Below are 24,215 nucleotides of genomic sequence, written 5' to 3'. Positions count from 1 at the left end.
GGACCCTGAGTGGGCGGGAGGAGAGCGGGCTCGAAGGAAGCAAAGGGCAACAGTAACAAGTACAGTGGGCAGCCTGGGCAGGCAAGATGCAGCCACACGCCTTCAAATGCTAAGAAGGAGGCTCTGAAAGCCGGACAAATGGTGGTCTCCAGTGGTAATACCCAGACACAGCCAGCTTGGATCTTCTGGACATCTGGACATCGTATGTGAGGGCTGTGGGCAGATTCAAATGCAGACTCTGGCCACTGGCAGCTTGGTGAAGTCCAGTTCACTTCAAACTGCTTGGCTCCCAGCGTGCTAACAGGCGTGGTGCTTGCAGACTCATGCCTCAGAATACTCTCTGGAGGCCACAGTTTGGGGGCCCAGGAAGCTTTCCCAGACGGCTGCTGTGTGTAGGATGCGGTAGTGTGGGCATCTGTCCAGACAGGGGTTTTACTAAGATTGTTATCTTAAGCATGATGAAACTCAGCTGGTTGCGGATAGAGACCAAAGACAGCAATTCTTAACATTTAGATTTTTAAAATCGACTTTCTAGCTTTAGTTACAATTTCAAAATAATATTTTAATTTTCTAATCAAATTAACAAGCCTTTGTATTAGATGCCATCCTCTTTTGAAATTATTTCAGTATCATTACAATGAAACATTTGTAATACAAAATACTTGTTGGTAAAGTGGTCTCTTATGTAGTCTTCTTTTGACGAGGACGTTGAGATTTTTTAACTCTCAGAATTTTCTTGGTTTTTTGATATTTTTTCCCTTTCTTTTGCTTTTTCTTTTGGCTGATCTGTAAGGAGTGGGAAGGAAAAAAGGGCAGCGTTTCTAAATCTTACCATTTGTATTTCCCTTTATTGGCTTGGGGCCTGTAGCTCAAATGGCTAGGGCACCAGCCACATACACGGGAGCTGGTAGATTCTAATCTAACCCCAGCCCGCTAAAGAACAATGACAACGACAACCAAAAAATAGCCAGGCATTGTGGCCGGCACCTGTGGTCCCAGCTACTTGCGAGGCTGAGACAACAGCATCACTTAAGCCCAAGAGTTTGAGGTTGCTGTGAACTGTGATGCCAGGGCACTACCCAGGACGACATTTGAGACTGTCTCAAAAAAATAAATAAAAAATAATTTGTCTTTTTTTTGAGATGGATTCAGTCACATTCGGTCATTCTGGGTAGAGTCCTCTAGTGTCATAGCTCACAGCAACCTCAAACTCTTGGGCTCAAGAGTAGCTGGAATCACAAGCATCTGCCACAATGCCCGGATAGTTTTTCTATTTTTAGCAGAGATAGGGTCTTACTCTTGGCTCAGACTGATCTGCAACTCCTGAGCTTAAGCAATTCACCAGCCTTAGCCTCCTGAGTGCTACGATTATAAGGCCTGAGCTACCACCCCTGGCTATATTTGGACTCTCTTAAACGTGGTATTTCTTTCTCTTCAAAACCAGTTGAAAGCTGTTTCTCGCTCAGAGGAGATCTGTTAGACTCTCTACTTTGTGCACTGTGAGCAGGAGGCAAAACCTCCCAACTGGCCATCTCTTGTCTACTCTCCTCCCGACCTTGCTTACCACCCGCCTGCCCCCCCCCCAAACCCTATGAGGTTGCTGTTATTATCATCTATTGATACTTTTTACATATGAGGAGGCCAAGGCTTGGACAAGGTGACCTGCCCAAAGGTGGACATCTAGTATATGGCAGAACCACTATCTGTCAGACTCCAGAACCCAGTCCTCAATCTCCTGACCAAATATTCTGTGGTTTTCTTCAAACCCAACTCCTTACTTCGCGCATCGTGCAGGATTCTTCCCACGGGCTTGTGGTCTACTTGTCTGCCTTCATGCAGCCCCTCCCTTCTCTTTATACACCCTCCAGCCACAGTACTGAGGGCCCCCTGAGTACAAGCAAGCTCTCTCACATCCTACCCTTGGTCCTTCCTGACCAATTATCCTTCAAGACACGACTCTCACATCCTACCCTTGGTCCTTCCTGACCAATTATCCTTCAAGACACGACTCTCACATCCTACTCTTGGTCCTTCCTGGCCAATTACTTATCCTTCAAGACACGAATCAAATATTACCTGATATGAGAATCTTCCTTAACACTTCCTCCCTCCCCCGTCCTTCCTCTGTAATCTCCAAGATTCTTGTACGGACCTCTGTATTTGTTACATTGTTTCATTATTAATTATTGGCGTATTTTCTACAGAAGGAAGGGACTGTAGTACCTCATTACCTTTGCTCCTCCATGTACCATTCAATTTGTTACATACTCATCCTATTGAATAAGGAAGACTAGCTCCCTGTCCTCACAGAACACACGTTCTAGTGGGGACACACAAGGGATACTATATGCAGGAATATAACTTTGTTCAAAGAACAAAATAGAAGTACAATAACACGAATGAAAAATGTATCTTTAAAAGAACTACACAGAGTCTTATCTTCCAAAGTTAATTTCTAAAAGAAAGAAATTTCTGGGCCTCCTTTTCTTTTTTTTTTTTTAAATTCCCGTATGTGCTATGTTCTTCCTTTTCACCAACCCACCTGTTTCTCCCACTCTTTCACTAATTTCTTCACAGCTGCTGAATCTGGGTCCAGACATAATTGATCTCCATTCTTCATTGCAGCACTGCCAAGGAAAGAGAAACATGATGTTATTCCCCTGTGTATAATTTAAATGCCTTTTTCCAGAATAATGAAAATCAGTATGAAATTTGCTGACTTTTTTCCTAAATAAACTACTTATAATGAAATGTTTTCTTAGGACAAGATAAACAGACTGATTGAATTTTTGAAATTACTTCTAGCAGACCCTCCAGGGGCACTTTAAATTTTTTTTTTCATAATTTCTCTGTATAGTCTGAGAGTAGGAATGCCATTCTATAAATCATCTCTGATTTAGGTATCGAAAGACTTAAAGTAGACGTATCCTCTGACCTAGCAGTTCTAATCTCTAGAAAGTTATTAACAGGAAAGGATTAAAGATGAAACACTGTCACAGTAACAGTTTGATTTCAATAGCAAAATTTGGAAAGAACCTACATTCCCAATAATAAGCATTGGTCATGTAAATTATGGCACATTTATATGATGGAATATAATTTGGCCATTAAAAGTGATATTAGGAAAAAATTACATTACTAGAGATTTACTGACATGACCAAATGTTCATGATACAGTGTTAAAGAAAAGGCAGAGTTTAAAACAGTTTTGGTACGTTATTTTATTTGTGTATATATATATTATGGATATAAATATACATATATATATTATATAAATACACATACACACACATATATAAATATATACATATTTTTAGACAGAGCCTCAAGCTGTCACCCTGAATAGAGTGCAGTGGCATCACAGCTCACAGCAACCTCCAACTCCTGGGCTCAAGTGATTCTCCTGCCTCTGCCTCCCAAGTAGCTGGGATTGCAGGCGCCCGCCACAACGCCTAGCTATTTTTTGGTTGCAGCCAGCACTGCTGTTGGGTGGGCCTGGGCTGGACTCGAACCTGCCAGCTCAGGTGTATGTGGCTGGTGCCTTAACTGCTTGAGCCACAGGCACCGAGCGCATTTATACATTTTGTATCTACACATGTATATGTGCATGCACAACAAATGAGGGGACTTGGGAGACTGTATGCCAAAGAATTAACGGTATTCGTCATTGAACGACAGGATTATAAACAATTTTTATTTTCTTCTTTCGCGTTATCTACATTAAACATTTTCTGAAACAAACATGGTATTATGCTTGATAATATATCATTCTTGGTTCCTAATCTACCAGAAATTCCTTGTTTTTCTAGAGAAGAAAAGAAAAGGAGCAGCCCAACTTTATCCCGGGGTCTCTAACTGAATTTTAAGTATCCATATGGGCAAGCACTCTAAGGGGAAGGTCCGTGCCAATCTAACATCCCCGCCAATATGGAGTGTGTGTGTTAGATGGATTTTTACTTACATGATTTCAGTTTTCCCGCAGGAGGGGCTAGGGGCAATCTGTTTAAGTTCCTTCAAGGACTGCCAATGGATGGTCCCTTGGCCAGGGTTGATGCAGGAACAGCGTCCGTGCCTCATGACTGGGGTTCCTAAGGGAAAGAAAAAGAGAGCGCATCAGTGTAGGACAACGTCTCCGTGCAGGTGCTCCAGCAAAACGACACATTTGAATCAGTCACGGTTATTGCTATCACTTAGTGAATGTTTGTAAATCATCACCACAAACTTTTGAAGAAGGTATTATCTCCATTGGACAGATAAGGAAGGTAAAGTTCAGATACACAAAGAACAAAGTCATACAGCTTTTAGGGGGTAGGGGAGGGTTTCAGCTCAGGTCTGTTGAGTCCAAAGGTGTTCCTCTTAATTATCATATCTTACGACCTAGGAGAAAAAGGGATTTTCACAATATTTAATAAAGGCTTGTCACAGGTCAAACAGATAATTAACCTGGCTATGCTGGACAGTTTCTTCAGCAGCTCCCAAAGCTATTCATTATCCGACTTTAGGGATAGAATTGGTTTGCTGTTAGACAGAAAGCACTACTTTAATAATCAATTACCACTTCCAGCCTCATTCTCCCTCCTTTTCACTGCATTGCTTCTCAATAGCAAGCTAAAGTTTTGAAAACTCTTTAAAACGTTAACTTTAAACCTTCATTTTTAGATTCACTCAACATATATTTACACAGCACTTACATACACAGTGTAGGAGGTAGAAATACATAAGCACAGAGTTTCCATTCTGCAGGTGAGGAATTGAGAGCTATAAAGGTTAAGTAATTTGCCCAAGGTAACAAGGTAGTTAGTAAACAAATTAGGGACAACCTCTCTGTTTGGGGGCTGAATCCTTAATGGATTAATTACAAAGACACTTATCAAGAAACAGTATCAGGGAGAAGAAAATAAATTAGGAGACAGAATGTTTCAGCTCATAATCCTGCAGTTAAACAAACATGTACTGAACTCTTACTAGGAATTCACATACCTAGACTACAAAGATTGTGCTTGACTTGGCAGACCCAAGTTATAAACATCAATATCACCAAGAAGCTTTTTTGACTGCTGAATGAGCTAGCAAGTGATTCCCTTCTCTGACTTCATAACCTAATATAACTCAGAGTCCCTTACCTTGAACTCCAAACAGAGCGAGGATGATGATGCTGGAGAGGAAAGGAACGCCACTCTTCTTCATCATGGTAGAATGGAGTTCTACTAGGTCACGCCTGTGTTGGATTTCAAGACTGAGAAATTCTTTAGAGAACATGATTTTGGGAATCATATTTATATAGGAAATCCATTTCCCTCCTAAACTCTGATTGGCTGGCATCCTTAGCTGATTTTGCTACACTGACAGTGAACTTGGCTGTACTGGGGGAAACCCTACTTTCAAATCCAAGGGAATTTCTGCATGTTTTACTTCCATTTCACATAAATGGGTAGTTTATAGTAAGGGATGTGAAACCTCCCACACTACAGCTGCTCACCTGGGTGAAGAACAGTTACATAAGGAACACACTGTTATATAAGAAAGGTGGCAATGTGGTTTCCAGATGGACATATTAAAGAGCAGGCAAGTAATACACTTTTCAAATTCCCTGACTATTTCTGGCATTCCTTCTGTATATGGTCAGGTTTATCTTACACATGTATTGCCCATCTGACAACTTAAAGCACCTTAGTTTCTTCAGGGACCAGACCCTTTCCAGTATACTAGTAGTATACTCATCTTGTGTCACTGGTGCCACCGTTTGTTTTTGGATTTAAATAGTTAATTAGTTAGAATAAGATTCAGCCAAATGTAAGAGACACAAATTGCCTAACAGTGCAAACTGTTAACAGCCACTTACTTTTCTCCGTCAGAGGTGAGTGGACCAGGACTTGTGTGGTAGCTCTTTCCCATGAGGTCTCCCAGGCTCCTCCCATCTTGTTTTACTACCACGTCTGTACTGTCTAGACTGTTGTCCTCATGCCCACGGACAAAAGTGACTTGCCACCATCACCAGTTCCTGGTGAGAAGGCATAAAAAGGGCCTGGGTCTCTTTTTTACACCCATCCTAGAAGTTGCACCCATCATTTTCCATCACCCCTGGGACAGATTTTATTCACATGGCTACACCTAGCTGCAGAGGTTGAGAAGTTAAGAAGTGTGACTTTTTTTTTTTTTTTTTTTTTTGGCAATGCAACAAAGTTTACTGAGGAAGAGAAAGATAGGTTTATAGTGCAGGAGCAAGATAAGAGTTTACAGAGCAAAACACATTAATTAGCCATCGACAGGGAATAGCCCTACTTGCAAGAATTGTGATTTTCATTCTAGTTGACTAGCTAAAGCCTGGAGAATCCATTACTATAAAACAATATTTCTCATGGACTCCCTCTACTACCCTGCAAAACATTACCTGACATCTAAATTAAGTTTCTCCCTAAGGAGAGAGATTAAATGCAAGGATATAAGACTGTTGGATAGCATTGAACTTCAGAGGGCCACTAATCATTGTAATTTCTAAGACTTTTTTTTTTTTTGTCCTTCAAGAACCAATTTTTGTTTCCCTGGAAAGCAATACCCCATCCCTCAAAGACCCTCCAATGAGCATGCATGCTGTCATAGCATACAGGGAGAACAGATATTAGCACTTTATGTCACGTGGTGCATATTTGACTGGTTTCCATATGCATTATTATTTTTTTATCTTTATTTTTTTGCAATGTTTGGCCAGGGTTGGGTTTGAACCCGGCACCTCCAGCATATGAGGCCAGTGCCCTACCCCTTTGAGCCACAGGCACTGCCCCTATATGCATTATTAATGGTTAAATAGAGCACGACAGAATTCTTCATGGAGAGAGAATATGGATGGCCTTTGATACAGCTTATTTATTTACTTTTCTTTAATTTGGGTAATGACTGTGACCTGACCATGCATACAGTGGCTTAGGTCGGTCCAGCTTTGCTACTTAGTAACTGTGTGCAAAATGCTTAATTTCTGTGAGCTTCAGCTCCCTCCCTGAGAAAACTAGTAGCCACCTCACAAGTTAACATAGCAGCTGTTCCCTGATTCATTTCTCCTAGTCTTAATTCCTGGTTGTCCCCAATTCAGCCTATTTTATTCTTTCTTCCCTCCTCATGTCTCAGCTGCTCACAATATAGAATCACTAAGCACCTCTAACATTTTAAGATTATAGGCAGTCCCAGAGTTACATTCCAAGTGTGACCTGTGGCTCACACTTATGAATTGAGGCCACTACAGGGAATAGTTTAATGTACCTGTTCCAGCTTACAAAAAATTCAGCTTAATAAGAATGCTGTAGAACCTACCTCCTTCGTAACCCTGGGATGTCTGTAATGGCAACAATACATTGTCAACCGCAAAGCATCACAAATCTACTGGCAATTCTTTCCAGCAAAGAGAGGAGGATGGAAACTCCTTAGGACAAAAGCTAAGGCCCAGCACGGTCTCCCTCGTCCTCTTCCCAGCCTCTTCTTGCACAGCTCCCTGCTCCCTGCCCCTCATGGTGTCCCAGTTCCTCAAAGGGACTCAAATGTTCCTTCCCACTGTGGGGTTTGGTCAAGCCATTTCCCCGCCTGGCCCGGCTGCTCCCCTTCCTAGTTATTCCCCTTCTATTCAGGGAAGCATCCTTTCTCCAGGGAAGGCTTTCCTGAGCACCGAGGAAGGGGGCCATGGCCGCACGTGCTGCGCCTCCCGGAGCGCGTGTCCCCGTGGCCGGCCTCTGCCACTGGATGGCGGGCCCGCGAGGGCGCATGCGGCGGGCTCCGGCAGGAGGCATCCGTGTGCCCCCAGCCTGGCGGAAGTGCCGCGGGCTCCAAGGCTGAGGTGCGCACTGCGCATGCCCGGCCCCCAGGCTTCCAGAACCTTCCATCGTGAGGAGGTTAGGGCGACGACACTGCGGCCCAGTCCGTGTTGCTGCTGGGGGTCCTTGCTGTCCCTGCTGACCCTGCCAGAGGGAAGGAGCAGCACTTCGGAGGGAAAGGTAGTGGCGGTGCCCTGGGGGCCTCTCCCGTCCGTCCACGGCCGCCCGTTGCAGAAGGCTGTGTCCCGGAGGGCGGAGGCCGCCCAAGCTCGCCAGTTTCCCAGATTCCACTCGAGACCTGGGTGGGGCGCAGCGAGCGGAGGTCCCAGAGGGCCTGGGTGCTGAGGTCAGGAGGGACCCTGGCTGGGTAACTGCGACGAAAGCTCTCCGACCGAGAGAAAGCGGTGCCAGGGCAGTTAGGCGGCCCTCGAGGCAGGGGCCGATCCTGGGCCGTCCGGGCGCAGCGAGGGTGCGGAGCTTCGGGCGGCCGCGGGGGGGCGCTCCGTGCAGAGGCGGCCTGGAGCGGGGCTCCGGGCGGCCGCGGGGGGGCGCTCCGTGCAGAGGCGGCCTGGCGCGAGCAGCCCCGGGTCGGGGCCATGTTTGGCGCCTGCCCCGCAGACCCGGGGGGAAAGCACAGTGTGCCGGGGAGGAGGGGGAGGAGGAGACCGTGCCATCCGGGCGGCGTTTCTGGCCAGACCGGGCTTTTAGGAGAAACGGAAACCCAGAGAGGCTGAGCCCCAGGCATTCCCAGGGCGCTGGGAAGGGGCAAATGTCGCAACCCGCGGAGTTCCCAGTTCCGCTTTGGAGGAGGGTTTAACTCCTTGTGTCTGGGAAAATTCCAGTCTGTGTCTGAGGAGCCTCAGGGAGCAGGACTGGAGTTTTCTCGCGTGCTGCCTGCCTACCTTCCATGTTTGTGCTTATGGGATCGGTGTGTTCCTTTTGACTAAGTGTGGAGTGTGACCGGGTGTCACAGCGAAGCTCAGAGGCTTTTTACTTGCCAGGGGCAAGTTTCTCTCATAAGGAAACCTCCAGGTCTGGCTGAGTTTCTCACAGCGTGGACTTCCCTCCTCCCAGCAGCAGCTGCTGGTGTTGAAGGATGTTTACTTGTAAGGGGTTTATTTCTTGAAAGTCTCAAAGCCCCAATGCAGCATTCTGATTTTTCATTTTCCCTTCTCAGCCCCCCATGCAGGGAGTCACTCTTCCCTTCCAAATTATAATCTGGCAGGTGATTTGCAAGCCAGTCACAGTTGTGGGGGGTGTCTCCTGTCTGTATCCAGGGTCACTAAGAGAAAAGAACAAGGTCTACTTTTGCTAATCTTACTCTCCAGCCTCTTGGTATATATTTCTCATTAAAGCTTAGGACTGGGTTAGATTGGTGAATAAACTGTTTTGAGAGCGAATGTCAGCATATCATTTAAAGGACAGATGTCGCCACATGTTGCAAGTGACATACTTTTGCTGTGACTTTAGGAAAGTCAGCTTGTAGTCTGATGACAGGTAACAACAGTCACTCACAAGCTGCTGACCAACCCGAAGAAACATTTTCCTGAAAAGGAGAAAAGATTATTATATTTTTACTTTAAAATATAATGTTTTGTATGTGATGTGACAGGAACAAAATCTACATTCTTCAAGCCCTTCATTTAGTGTTTATCGTTCATTACAGTTTATTTATCCAACTTTTATTATTGTAATTCTAGACTCCTAGGACACAAATATGAAAAATAGTCTCTGCCCTCAAAGAGCTCACAGTTTAGTGGGAGAAAGCAAGATGTAGATGAACAATTACTGTAGAAGTTACGATAAAGGGTTGTACAAAATGGTTGGCGGTGCAGAGAAGTCTGTAACCCTGGCTCATGGGCTCAAACATAGCTGTTCAAATTAGTCTGAAAGGGAGACTTGGTTGGAATTTTTTACTAGAAGTTGTTGGGGAAAAGGTTTTCTGAGCAGGAGGCCTGAGAGGGTGCCCATTTTCAGAAACTGCAGGTATTTTTACAAGAGTACAGTGAATAATGACAGGAAGAGATTTACACCCCCCCCATACACACACACACACACACGGGCTCATGTGTATCACTCAGCTTATCACCAGTCTTTAAATCAATCTTGTTTACCTAAATATTACCTTGTATCTTCATAGCTTATGTATTTTTAAAATATCCTTTATGTTTCTAGTCTTCTTATTCCCACTACTAGGTATTTGAGTTGTTTGTAATCCTCTTGTCTGTTGTGTTACACTTGTACATTTAGCGTGTGAAAATTGGCATCTGAGATTAGTGTTTATTTTCACTTCTTTACATATTGACATTTTAGTTTGTATTGGCTTAATATCAGTATTGTATACCTTTCACTTGTCAATGGAGTCAGAGTATTGGTCTTATAAATCTGTGTCAATTCCTTACATATTTCGATTAGAAAACTTTAATCCATTTTTATTAAAGCATCCTTTTCTACTTTGTTGCCTTCACTCCTATCATAGTTTTTAATGAAGTATAACATAAGGTAGAGGCTGAATTGTGTCCTACCCCCCAGCCTTATGTTGAAGACCTCGAGCCAAATACTCACATTCTTCCAGATTGAACACCCCATGCTCTCTCACACTTACACATCTTTGCACGTGCTCTTTCCTCTAGAGGAATTCACTTTTCTCTTTCTACCAATAGACACATATGTTTTTCAAGTTTCAGATCAGTCATTGCTTTCCCAGGAAAGGCTCTTCTGATTTTCTGTATTTTCTGTGCATACTTAGTTTTTTCAGTCCATAGAATAACCTATTGACCTTTGTCTCTGTCTTTATTAGTAAATTACAAACTCTAGATACAATCATTAAATAATGAACCTTTCTTTCAAACAGAGAATGGTATAAGCCTCTATTTATTAAAAACTTCCTGAAAAGTCTTTGACAGTCAGCTGAGGCGAAGATACAGGCTGTGGTTTGAATGTGCCCCTTCCAAACTTCAGATGTTGCCAGTGTGATAGTATTAAGAGGTGGGGCTTTTAGGAGATGGCCATAAGGGCTCCTCCTCCTGAACCGAAGTAGGTGCTCTGAAGAGGGGGCTTGATGGAGGTAGTTTGTGCTCTCTTGCTCTTCTGCCCTCACCAGTTAGTGGCACCTTGATCTGGGACTTCCCAGCCTCCAGAACTGTGAGGAAAAACATTTCTCTTTAGAATTTGCCCAGGCTCAGAGTTTTTTTTTTGTTTTTTTTTTTTTGGTAACAGCACAAACCAGAATAAGACAATAGGTGACCTTTTATATAGATGAAGTCTGTATATAAGACCTTTTATATTTATGAAGTCATAAAGAAAAGAAAAATAAGAGGGCAGAAAGGAGGAATTCTCCCACTTCACAGTTTTACTGTGATCAAGTTAAGGGTCCCATAATAATTGTCATAAACTGCATTTCTTTGTCATATCCCAGAATGTTGTAAATTCTCTTATTCTTTCTTTTGTTATATGAAGTTGCTTGACATTCATGAAGATATCTCATAATTGGTAATACTCTAGAATGTTTTGTTTTCTTGCAGTTTTTTTTTTTTTGCCCTTTTAATGTAAAGTAGAATGAACATATGTTCAAAGGCACAGATTAAGGAACAAACTCTCATGTACCCATCACCTACGTTAAAGAATGATTTTACCATAGTCTAGAAAAAGCCCAATGGACTCTGCCCTGATTGTTTTCCCTTTTCTGCTCAAAAATAATCACCACCCTAAATTTTATGTGAATTATTTCTTTGTATTTTGTTTGTTTTCATCACATTTGTCTTTACTCTTAAATAACATGTTAAGCTTGCCTATTTTAAAACTTTATAGTGTATTTTGCCGTGTGTATGTATAATGTACACTTTTTGGCCCAAACTTTTGAGGGAAAAATAAGGATGTGCATTATAGATGGGTATGTTAATTTCATATTTATATAAATGTTTTCCATTCTTTTGTTTATTCTTATATGTTATAACTCTAGAAGGTGATAATGGTATCTGTATGCAAAATAATACCTGGAATATAGTAATCAGTTTTTTTGAACTTATGATGAAATTGCAATGAAAGCATTTTCAGCCAATAAAGAGCAACACATTTCTCCTCATATGCTTTAGGTGGGAGCTAGCAATCTAACTGATAAGAATAAATGCTACAGTTCCTTTATAATACAAAAAACAAGTACCTAAATGTAAACAAATAAAAATTTGAATTTAAAAAATTAAAACAAAAAATTTTTTCCTGAAAGTTTGGGCCAAAAACGTGGGTGCACGTTACACGTGGAAACACGTTGCACACGGCAGCCATGGAGATTAGTGGACTCGGGCTGCACGTATTCTTCTGCGACGTGCTTCTTTTTTGGACGATTATTTCTAAACTTCATCCATGTTGATGTGTATAGTTGTATATCATTTATTTTGACTCTGATTTACTTATCCATTCGTGGACATTTGGATTATTTCCAAATCTGTGCTGTTGTAAACAGTGCTGCTCTCATAGTCCTGCACATGTCCTATGTTTTAATCTGTGCTGTACGTGTTACACAAAGTAATAGAATTGCTGGGACGTGGGTATGCCATGTGCAGCTTCATGAGATAATGCCAAACTCCCTTAACAAAGTAGTTAAAGCTCTTTTTCCTTTCATCAGCAGTGGAGGGGCGCTCCTCCATTACCGTGCATTTGTACAGGACCCTACGTTGTTTATAGTTGGTATTATCCAACTCTTTTGCCAGCCTGGTGGTATGAAATGGTATCCCATAACGATTTGAAAGTTACATTTCCTTTATTACAAGGGAGGTTGCACATCTTTTCATGTTAGGGCTTTTGCCTTTTTCTCTTGTAAAAGTCTTACTTTCGTTTCTCATTTTCAACTGTTTTCCTGTCTTTTCCCTTTTTTACTCGTGGGAATTCTTTATTCCAGGCAGTCGTAATCTGTCAACTCAACGAATTGCAGATATCTTCTTAGCAACTAGCTGGAAGGCAGAAGTAGTGATACGGCCTTACTCCCAGGTTTCTGGTTTGGGGAACTGAGTGGGTGACGGTGCAAATAAACCAAGATGTAGATTAGAGCAGGAGAAACAGATTTGGAGAGGAGAATTAATTTGGGATATTTTGGAGCTTCAACTCCCTGTCAGATACTCAGGTGCAAATGTGTCTCATAGAAATTTAGCTGTAGGAATTGAAAGCTCAGGCCAGGCTCTATCTGTTATGCCACCTTAGTCTTGTAGGAATCTTACTTGACGGGCCTCTTGGGAGACCTCAGGGGGAAGGAGCAGAGTAGTTCTGCGGTCCATCTGTCCTCCTTCCATCCCAGCTTCTCAGGGCATGGATCCCCAGTCTAACCAGTTTATGAAATAAATGTTCCAGTCAAATGATCCACAAAATACTTGATCTTAGTTGTAATTACTTTATTATCTTTTTGGTTTCTCAGTTGTTAATTTTTCTTAATATTTCTGGGGAAGCACATCATTTTTATTTTGAAAACCATCCAGCACATTTGTCTTATATAACAGAGCATATATCTAGATGAAAATTTTCCCATTACACATAGATATATAGTACTTAAATTACAAGCTATCCCATACACAGAAAAAATATAAGAAACATAAACGTCTAAGAATTCTACTTTGTACAGTCTTCCATTAAATAACATTCACACACACGTTTGCAGACATTCCTAGCTTCCTGTAAGTATTTGGAATTATAGATATGTAACCACGGAAACTGTAGGGGCCCTTTGGGAGAATGATATTAGAAATACATGGAGTAAAAAAGCATGTTTTGTTCTTAAAAAGCAGGTTGTATTATCACTTTGATCGCATATGTTTTAGTTGTTTGAGGTTCTAAGAACGCTGATAAACCTAGAAGCAGAAATAACTTTGGGAGATAGGAAAGGTCAGGAAAGTGTCAGAGGCGGGAGTGGGACTTGGCACGTTTGCTGTGCAGCACCTCGGCTTAGCTTACAGTGCAGTTCCAGGGCTGAGTTATTACTGAGCAGCTCAGGAGGACGAATCGGCTACCTTCCTGCAGGAGTAACAGCAGCTTTTTTGGTAACTGCTGGTCACCTTTTAGGAACATCAGGGCTTGATGTGTACTCTAGGTAGGGAAGTGATGGGAGCAGCAGCCTCTCCGTTGGCCCATCCTTATCAGCACGGCAGTGATTTTGCTTCTCTCTGGTTTTAAGGAGATCTTTTAGACCTGCAAGAAGAGAAAGAGGGTATGGAAGTGTGATCCTCAGACTCTGGCTTCAGTCTGGGTTCTGCTTGAACATACTGAGCTTAAAGATAACCCAGAGAGCCTCAGGTGGAGGCAGTGCTGAGCTTTCCTGCTGCTGCACAGTTGTCATGGATTACAGGGGCTGCTGCTTTCTCAGGCCAGGAACGGCTTGGGGGGAGGGAATCTGGCAGCTTGGCTTGGACAGTCTAGCTCTGCCTCCCGGTTGAAGTGGCCTCAGACTCTCCTGCACCGGTTATCAGGGTAACTTTAGATACCACCCACACAAGGTGATGCTTCAATAGATAAAGACATAGAGGTAGGGGAGGGCGTGAAGGTAATGTACTTTAAAGCCTGTGGTCCCGCAGCAAAACTCACGGAAAAGATTTCTAATTTCCCAAGATTGCCTTTTCCTAAAGAGCGGTTCTTTAGCAGGCAGCAGTAAACTCACCTTTCCTTGCTAAATGCTTTCAGTAAATTCTTGACGGCCTTAGATTCTGGATTCAGACATCTCCTCTCTTTTGTCTTTTTCACTGTGGCGCTGTAGAAGTAAATGGGATAAAAATATTTAAAGCAATGTTGGGCCAATAAAACACAGAGCAAGTAGTTCTGGAATAAGGCGTTTAAGTTTCACTCTACGTGTTTTTCTTTGCGATACATTAGTTTTAGAACCATCTCAAACCCTTTCCTGATCTTTTGTCATCATCATGTATTTAATACAAGGAAGGTGATCACCAGATAGATTTTACTCACATGATCTCAACATGTGGACAAAATTGACTTGCAGGAATAATTTCAAGTTTTTCCAAAGACCTTGGATTAACAGGTTGATTCCTAATCGTGATGCAGACGCAGCGCACAGTTCTAGCATGAGGCATTCCTGCAATAAAAGAGACAGGCACAGCGGGGGAGGTTAGCAGAGAGTTCCGTGGGTATTCCCGTATCCCTGCATAATCACTTAACCTGAGGAGGAATGGAATCCATTACAACACATCTCTGAATGATTAAGTAGTTGATTATCTTGAAGAAGAGAATTCTAACTCGTTGATTAGGCTTAGGTAAGGAAGCGTCTGTGTCTGGTCCTCTTTCTCCTCATTCTCTCACCTCTTCTCTCTCTGTCCTTTGTCTTCCCCATCTCTTCTGTCCTTCCTCCCTTCTTTCCTTTCTCTTCCTTTTATTCTAATTGTTTCTCTGGGTTCAATCAATATACACTCCAAGCAGAGTGAGTGTAAGCTCTGCTTATTTCTCTCTTGTTTATAGGCATGCAGTGAGATTTTTGCAAATATTGCACATTATAAAAAATGCATGCCCAGTCCTATTTCTGATTTTGTAAATTAAATACCTCTTAATGTTCCTTACCTTGAATGCCACTCAGAGTCAGAACGATAAGGCAGAAAATAAGAATGGCACTTTGCTTCATGGTGCTGAGATTGGAGGTCCCTCTGCTGTAGGCTCAGAATATGCCAAAGCAGTTGAGGAGTGTCTCAGAAAACGTGAGGCTAGCGTGCGGTATTTATCTGCAAAGGCACTTTCCCTCCCTAGCTCTGATTGGCTAACATTACAGTTGACACAGCAAACCTGCTGCCCATTCCTTGGGGAAGCCCCAAGTTGAGAAATCGAAGGTATTATTTGTATTTATTGTGGTCTCAGAGCTGCGGAATTTCCCTCTGTCCCACTCATCAGTAAGAGTGAGTTAGGTTTCACTTTCCAAACTATGAACTGTTTCCTGAAAAGCGGAATTTTATTGCACACAGACAAAAAAAAACTTCAAATGGAATTTTAATTCTTCTGTTATTTTTCATCCCCTGCAAAATAAAAATGCCAACTTAACCCTTAATTCAGGGTCCAAATGCAGTTTTTAAATGAGTATACATGCTGTTTATTTATTTATTTATTTATTTTTTGAGGCAGAGTCTCAAGCTATCACTCTGGGCAGAGTGCCGTGGCATCACAGCTCACAGCAGCCTCAAACTCTTGGGCTTAAGTGATTCTCTTGCCTCAGCCTCCCAAGTAGCTGAAACTACAGGGACCCACTACAACACCCGGCTATGTTGTTGTTGTTGTTTTTGCAGATGTCATTGCTGTTTAGCAGGCCTGGGCCAGGTTCAAACCCACCAGCCTTGGTGTATGTGGCTGGTGACCTACCCACTGAGCTACAGGCACTGCCGAGTATGCATATTTTAATTTGCAACAGTAAGGCATGTATAGGAATATTTTACATTATTCCCTTTGTGAGTTTCAGACATGTCACACTTTCCCATTTGATTCCCACAGTAACTCTATGAAGAAGGTAAGAAAGTTATTTTTGTTTTATAGATGGAAGAAGAATCTCAGAGCTTGGATTATTGCACAGTATTAGGTCACTGTACAATAATAAATGGTAATTCACTTGTTACTGTGATGCTTTTTCTCAGTATTTATTTTAAACTTTTATAACTACTTTCAGAGGCTATTTTTACATTAGTAAAAATTATGTCAATAATATAATTTTTTGTCCTTTCTAGATAAATCTAATTTTTGATAACAGCAGGTTGTATCTGATGATAAGGACAAGTGATTTAATTTAGACAATGCCCTTTGATCAATTACTGTGATAGGATTGGTCTTTTTAAATGAGGTCAAGGATATGGAACTGGCATGTTTTAAAGAATTCAATAAAATCTCAGATCATTAAAATAAGTGAATAGCCTCCAACATAGCTACTCATTTAGGTATCTGACTTCTGTTTAAAAAGTTTCATATCTTATAGCAGTACCTGAATGTAAGTATCATAAGCTGGCCTCTTCTGATAGAATGGTGTGAAGAAAGGATCCATGCCCATCAGAAGGTTATTGCAAAAGCTAAAGAACAATTTTTGAAGAAATAAATTTAAAAGGATAGCATGAATAGAGACAGACCTTGGGAGAACAGTTTGAGACAGGAGCCTGAGACAGCAGAGGTTGATTTAGCATGGAGTTCAATTCTGAAAGACTTTTCAATGCAAAGCAAAAGAAAAAGTGTCAGCCATTGAGCTGGTAACAAAGATAACTGAAATTAGCACAATTTCAACTGGATGACAAATAGGACCAATACTTGATTTCTTAACATTTAGTAGTACTTGGCTATTAATTTACAGTAGGTGGCAGTAGACAGCATATGAGACCCTCCCAGTAGAACATGTGTTGGGCCTAACCGTGGAAATTCAGCAGTAGCTAAGGGATATAGTGGTCCTTGATTGTTCTTTGTAAGTAATTGGCAACAAGGAATCTAAAGGAATCTGAGATGAAATACTGGGTCCAAATGCAGGCAACACTCTGCAGTGGGAGATCTGAGGCAAGTGCTATCTGGAACCTAGGGAACTATAGGAGGTTTGTTCATAGTCAGCGAGGCTGTAATGTATGGATAGGCCTATGTTGTTTTCATACTTTAATTCTTGGTATTCTTTAGTTCTTTTTTAAAATTATTCTTTAGTTCTTTGAACATATTTATCATAACCAATTTAAAGTCTTTGTCTAGTAAATCCAGTGAAAAAAAAAGTCCGGGTCTCCTCACAGCAGTTTCTGGTGATTGCTTTCTAAATGTGTATGTTCCATACTTTCTCTTTGCGTTTCTTGTCATTGTTTTCGTTGGTGGAAACTGGATATTGAAAACAATATGATGTTGCAACTCTGGAAATCAGATTCCTCTCCTCCTCATAGTTGGCTGCTATTGCTGCTGGTTTGTTCTTCTAAATGAATTTCTTGAGCTAATCCTGTAATGTCTTTATTCTTTATTGCATGTAGTCACTAAAGTCTCGGTACACTTAGCTTAGTGTCCAGCTGATGATTAGATTAAGATCTTCTTAAATGCCTGAATAACAAGTCTTCTAGACTTTACAGACAGTGTGTATACTTCGATACTCTGGCCGGCAGCTTACAATTCTGTTTTAGCCTCCACTACCTGTTTGCACAGAACCTCAAGGTCAGCTTGAAGGAAGAGATAAGAGCTTTCTCAGGTCTTTTCTAGGTGTGCACATACTTACTACTCCCTGAACATGTGTGGCCTTCTAGACTCCTTTTCTTTTTTTTGCAGCTTTTGGCCGGGTCTGGATTTGAACCCCACCACCTCCAGTATATGGGGCCAGCACCCTACTCCTTGAGCCACAGGCACCACCCTCTAGACTCCTTTTCAAAGCTCCCTGTATACATCTTACTTTCTACTTTTTCTTCCTTTTAAAGTTTTAGTCAATCTCTTGTTAGACCAAATTATTACAATAATTGTAAAACAATTGGTGCTGATTGTTTTCAGCAAACATCCTAGGGATAGGACTATTCATACCAAGTAAGCCCTTGTTCAAAAAAAGACAAGCTTTGAGAATGAAGTTTCTAAGAGAGGTTCTAGACAAATCAAATAGAGATAATCATCTATGTATGGGGTTTCAAGCCTGTCCTGCCTCTTTTGGCTTCTAGATTGCTTTTTAGAGCCGTGTAGTTCCAAGGCTATTAGTTTTCAAGGCTACAGCAGCACTGAGGATAGATGGATGAGAATAGGACAGATTAAAAATATCACACGCTTTCTGTCTTTACTAAGGTTCAGCTGTGTTTTTAGAAATTCTTTGAGTTACTGCAAACCTTTGGCCAGTTTCCAGAGTTGTGAAAAAGTTGGTTGTTAGAATTTTTCCCCCCAATATTCTTGCTTTTGAAGAGGGGCAGATTTTTAGGAGTCCTTACTCCACCATCTAGAAGTTTTTTCTTTAGATTTATTTTTACAGCTCTTAAGGTAGAATTTATATATTTTGAAATGTTTAAATCTTAAGTATATGATTCAAGGGTTTCACAAATACATACACTTGTATAACCTGAACTCCTATCAAATTACACAACGTTACCACTACAAGAAGTTCCTTCATGCCTCTTGCCAGTCAGTTCTTATATCTCCTCTACCCTGACCTTCCAGTTTTTTTTTTAATATGGATGATTGTTTTTCACTATAGATTGTTTTTGCCCATGTATAGGAAATTGTAGGACGACTTAACTACCATTTAAATAGATACTCTTTTGTGCAAGACATCTTTTACTCAGCATAATATTAGATTTATCTATGTAATTGCATGAATCAGTAATTTGTTTCTTTTTATTGAGTAATATTTAATTGCACAAACATACCAGTTTGTTTCTTGTTGGTGGACACCTAGACTGTTTTCAGATTTTGTTTATTATGTATAAAGCTTCTATGAATATTTTTGTATAAATATTGTAGGGACCATATGCTTTTATTTCTCTTGGGTACATATTATATACAGCAGTAGAACAGAGTGATATTTTTAAACTTAAGGGATCATGTCAGTCTTCCACTTAAGACCCTTCAACAGCTTCCACTTACATTTAAAGTCCAAGTTTTTAATTAACCTGTTGAACTATGTCCTCCATGATGGGCCTGCTGCCTGTCTCAGCAGCCTCATCTCACATCGTTCCCTTTCAGCTACAACACTGCCGTCCTCGTGGCCTGCACACTGGCAGTTTGTCTGTTCTGAATGCTTTTCCCCTTTTCTTGGTGATGTTGGGTGCACAGCTGGGTCCTTCTGGACAGCTGGACTTCAGCTAGATTGTGCCTTCTCTTACCAGACAACCTGAAGGAGATAGGACTTCGTTTTAATTCTCTGCATGGCGTTTCTCCCCATCTGATATTTTAATTTTTACTTGTTTAGTGTTTGTTTCTTCACACTAGAATGTAAACCTTAGGAGATAGGGATCTGACCCGTCTTATCCCAGCACCTAAAACACCTCCTGGCACATGGGAGCATTTAGTCAATGTTGGTTGGATGGATAGATGGCTGGATCAGTGAATCATTACAGACTTTAAGTAACAGCATAAATGAGAGTGGTATTTCTTCAAAAGTGTTTTTACTGGTTTATCAAATTTCTCCATTTGGACATGAGTATTATTTTCTCCCTAGCTTAGGAACCAAGTTTAACTTAAGAAGACTACCATTTCTCTAGAAGTTGGCATATATTTAGGTAGGTAAAATCAATACAGATACTCTCAGCTAAATAGAGGCCAGAATCTTTATTCCAAGGACTCTGAGGTAACTACACAAAAGCTTCTGGTTATCAGTAATTATGCATTGAATGAAGGAAGGAGTACACATCTCCCCAGTCGTCTTTCTTATATGGCCATGGATGGTGTTTGAAGAACAATGAGGGGGGCTGGGTTTGTTCTCATTTTTGTCTGTCTCCTTTGTGTAGAGAAGTTAGCTAATCTTAGGGGACACTGGAGGGGTAAGATCTCAGGGATGCTGGCAGGGGTGAGATCCCATGTCTCTGTCCTTGATGGCTTGCATTCTAACTAGGAAAGCAAAACTATGAAGCAACAGCTGTCAACAATAGCTGCATGATCAATGCCAGATGTAACATAGAAATTACATATAATAGAAAATAAATAATAATGTGGAGTTTCATAGGAGACTATACTCGTTGAGGTCACAAGTACTCAGAAGATTATTCAGGAAAAAAAGTTAGGCCTCAGATGAGCTTTAAAGTGTGAATTATACTTAGAGAAGTGATCAAGAGGGGAACGCTTATGCAATTACAGAAATATCATTAAAAAAATGGTATAGTAAAAGAAAGATGGAGACTTTACCTCCTCCATGTTTACATGGATGGAGCTGGAACATACTCTTCTTAGCCAAGTATCTCAGGAATGAAAGAAAAGTATCCAATGTACTCAGTCTTACTATGAAGCCAATTTATAGCTTTCTTATGAAAGCTGTAACCCAATTATAGCCCAAGAAGAAGGGGAGAGGGAGGGGAGGGGGAGGATGGGTGGAGGGAGGGTGATTGGTAGGAACACACCTACAGTGCATCTTACAAGGGTACATGCGAAATTTACTAGGTGTAGAATATAAATGTCTTAACACAATAACTAAGAATTGGCTATGTTGACCAATTTGATGAAAGCATTTCAAACTGTATGTAAAACTAGCACATTGTACCCCGTGATTGCATTAATGTACACAGCTATGATTTAATTTAATTAAAGAAAATAAAACTGAATAAAAAAAATGGTATAATGAGGGCAGCGCCTGTGGCTCAAAGGAGCAGGGTGCTGGTCCTGTATACCGGAGGTGGCAGGTTCAAATCCAGTCCCAGCCAAAAACTGCAAAAAAAAAAAAAAAAGTATAGTGGGAAGCCAACCAACCAGTCAGGAGGGTTGGTTGAGTCTCAGAGGGGTAGTAATGCCTTTTTAGGCTTCTGTAGGGTCTGGGCCTTGATTTTACAGGTAGAGTCCTCTTTTTCCTGATTAGAGTAAGCATGTTTTCAGAAAGTTAATTCCACTAACCAAATCTGCAAGAGACTAAGATGCGAATGAATATATTCATTCATAATGAGGACCTGCCTAGTGATTGGGATGAATGGTGGTGGTATCCAAGTCACCTCTCTTCCAGAATCAGAGTGCCTAGGAAATCGCATTAGTATCAGAACAATGCCTGGTGAACATAGAGTCAAAAGAGCATTCTCTCATTTCAAATGGGAAGCTCTCTGCTCAGGGGAGAAATTAGTATAAATGATCAATGTGGAAATCATTCAGAGACAAAATTAAACTTCTAGAAACAATAGCAAGCCCACTCACTATGACTCGTTCCAGCCAAGGGCTACCCTGCATGGTATCATTTGGATAAAAATCTAAATTAAAACTCTTCTTTATTTATATTTCTCTTTGTGCAAGGCTTTTGGTATACTTTCCTAATAATCACTGAGTCTAGTTTTGAAGGATAGTGAAGTGAAGGAAATACCCCATGCTAATGGTTTCAGTTTTCACTGCTGTTGATTTATCTTTAACCCTCTGATTATGGCAGGACGCCAAAAACAAACTGCACCACACACAGTCTGTCCTGAGAGACTTGTGAATACAGAAAAAGAAAAAATTGCTTTCCGAGAAACTAATATGCTTAGAAGAAGTCTCTTTAAAAGCAAGCCGGAGGGCTTTAGTGATTTCTGTAGACTGGGAATCCCCTCCTCTGGTGCAGAGTACTCCTTGTAAAGTGTGGGAGAGGAGGGCGGAGCTTTCTTCCCCTTCTCGTGTGAGCTTTGAGCTCTCACATCTCCCTGGCTGATAGTGGCTGCTAATACTGGTCACCTGCTTTAGAGTTAGCTGCATGTCTCATTGTGTAGCCTGTGCAGAGGGCACAGTGTGTGCTGGAGAAGGGGGCTATAGACCCGAGCACTCATCGTGCTTCTGAGGGCTTGGAATAGTTTCTGTTTGGATGCATTTTAGACCGTGCTGGTTTTACTTTCCTCACACTCGACAGGGTGATGGGATGAGCTGGGAATCTAGAGATACAGCCCAAGTATATAGTTCTGTTTTTCAGTTGCTCTGTGATCTTAAACAAATTGTTAAAAATCTGTCTGTGCTAGTTTCTTCTCTTCAAATGCACGTTGTAATACCTAAACCATCTACTTTTCAGGTTATTCTGAAGATGGCAGATTACAGAGGGATTTAAACAAGTTGGATGAATTTTTCACAGGCAAGAATTTCGGAAATAAAGCCATCTCTCTGGCCAGATTTCAGCTTATCTCCCGGGTGCAGCTAACGCTAGGTTCTTTCTCTGGGTGATGCAGTTACCCGTGTGGTCAGATGCATCTGTTACTCTGTAAGCATTCATAAACCATACGCATGACTCTCCTGGTAAAACCGAGAACCGGAATCGTTTATGCATAGGAAAGGGCTTATCTGTGATGAATGAAGGCACATGGTGTATCTACAAAACAAGACGAGGAGGTCACTTCACCACTCTTCATTCTCCTGCAGGGCCTTGCTAGCCTGCTTCATACAGAGAGAAATTAAAGCCATGGGATTGGAGGGGAAGAAACTAAATCTTGCAGGCAATAACATTTTTTGCATGGAAAACCCAAAAGAATAACAAGTTTTAGAAATAATAGTAGAGTTTATCAAAGTAGGTGGTTAGAAGATCAATGTAGTGGATTTTATATACCAGTAACAAAAAATATAAAATGTCAGTTAAAATGAAGTAATTTATAGTAGCAACAATGAATGCTTAAAGCATAAAATTCTAAAGAATAAAACTAACAAAAGCAAGCAAGACTAGTTTGTATAAAATGTAAACAGATCTTTCTAAAATAATGTCAAGTAAAATAATATTAAGATTAAATATAGCATGATTACTGTTTTGGTAAAGTTCAGCAAAACTGAAGTTAAATAACTTGTTTAGGTATGTGCATTTAAATGAGAAAACTATTTTTAAAAAGCAAGGGAGTAACTGTTGCACGGCAGTGTGAATGTACGTAGTGCCACTGAGCTGCACAAAAATAGTTAAGATAGTGTTCAGTTTACCACAGTGGTTTAAAAAGCACAGCATTCAGGATAGTGATTATCTTGGGGGCTAAAGAAGGCAAAGGAATGGGTTAGGGAAGGAGCACATAGCTGTATTTTAGGTTACTGTTAACGTTCTGGTTCTTGATTTGGATGATGAGTTCGTTATATTACAAACATAAATATATGTGTGTGAGAGTCAGGGATAAGAGTATAGGTATTATAAACTATAATAAAATGATGGTTAATCCAAAGCTGAGACCTGAGGTCCATAAAAAATTGATTTTCCACAAAGTCCTAATTTCAGGGAAATAGCAACTGTATTAGATCTCTGTTTCTTCCTTTGGATAGGAGCCAAAAAAATGTGTTGCACTTATGCCAATACTTTTCTGAGTCATTTTGTATCTTAAATATAGGGAAATTTCCAAGAATATTTGTTTGTAGCAATATTTTAGTTTATTCTGGTGATTGAGGAGTTCAAGTTAGTGTATTATTTTAAAAAAATGCTTGAGTTGCTTACAGATCAAAGAATTGACAGGGGAAAGTTGGAAAGATCATGGTTAGTGAAATAAATTTAATACATAAGATGATAGGAGACAAAACTGAAGACAGGCAGAGAAAAGCAGCAGGTGGAGATCAGTCTCCCCATCCTCTACTTCTTCCCTTTTCCTCTTACTACTCCCCTTCTCCCTCTCTCCACCTCTTCTTCCTCCCGTCTCCCTCCCCTTTTCCCTCTCTCCATCTCTTCTTCCTCCTGTTTCCCTCCCCTTCTCCCTCTCTCCATCTCTTCTTCTTCCTGTTTCCCTCTCCCTGCTCCCTCTCTCCACTTCTCCCTCCCACTTCCCTCCTCTTCTCCCTCTCTCCATCTCTTCTTCTTCCCGTTTCCCTCCCCTTCTCCCTCTCTCCACTTCTTCCTCCTGTTTCCCTCCCCTTCTCCCT

General features: G+C 41.2%; 2 protein-coding genes across 2 annotated transcripts; both read right to left on the bottom strand.

Annotated features, from left to right (window-relative positions):
* Positions 1 to 6: 6 nt before the first annotated feature.
* CXCL9 (C-X-C motif chemokine ligand 9) lies at positions 7 to 5,233 on the bottom strand. The gene is made up of 4 exons (XM_003790071.2): positions 5,124 to 5,233; positions 3,962 to 4,088; positions 2,543 to 2,627; positions 7 to 786 (listed from the first exon to the last, which is right to left on the bottom strand). The coding sequence occupies exons 1-4, from the start codon at positions 5,188 to 5,190 to the stop codon at positions 682 to 684; spliced, it is 384 nt and encodes a 127-aa protein (XP_003790119.2). The 5' UTR covers positions 5,191 to 5,233; the 3' UTR covers positions 7 to 681.
* A 7,963-nt stretch (positions 5,234 to 13,196) lies between these two features.
* Positions 13,197 to 15,513, bottom strand: CXCL10 (C-X-C motif chemokine ligand 10). Its single transcript, XM_003790070.3, has 4 exons — positions 15,348 to 15,513; positions 14,742 to 14,868; positions 14,440 to 14,529; positions 13,197 to 13,973 (listed from the first exon to the last, which is right to left on the bottom strand). The coding sequence occupies exons 1-4, from the start codon at positions 15,406 to 15,408 to the stop codon at positions 13,955 to 13,957; spliced, it is 297 nt and encodes a 98-aa protein (XP_003790118.1). The 5' UTR covers positions 15,409 to 15,513; the 3' UTR covers positions 13,197 to 13,954.
* Positions 15,514 to 24,215: the final 8,702 nt, after the last annotated feature.

The sequence above is a fragment of the Otolemur garnettii genome, unplaced genomic scaffold, assembly GCF_000181295.1.
Source record: "Otolemur garnettii isolate 467f Iridium unplaced genomic scaffold, OtoGar3 scaffold00039, whole genome shotgun sequence".
Taxonomy (NCBI): Eukaryota; Metazoa; Chordata; class Mammalia; order Primates; family Galagidae; genus Otolemur; species Otolemur garnettii.
The sequence above is the reverse complement of the archived record's forward strand: the minus strand, read 5'-3'. Positions and strand labels throughout refer to the sequence as shown.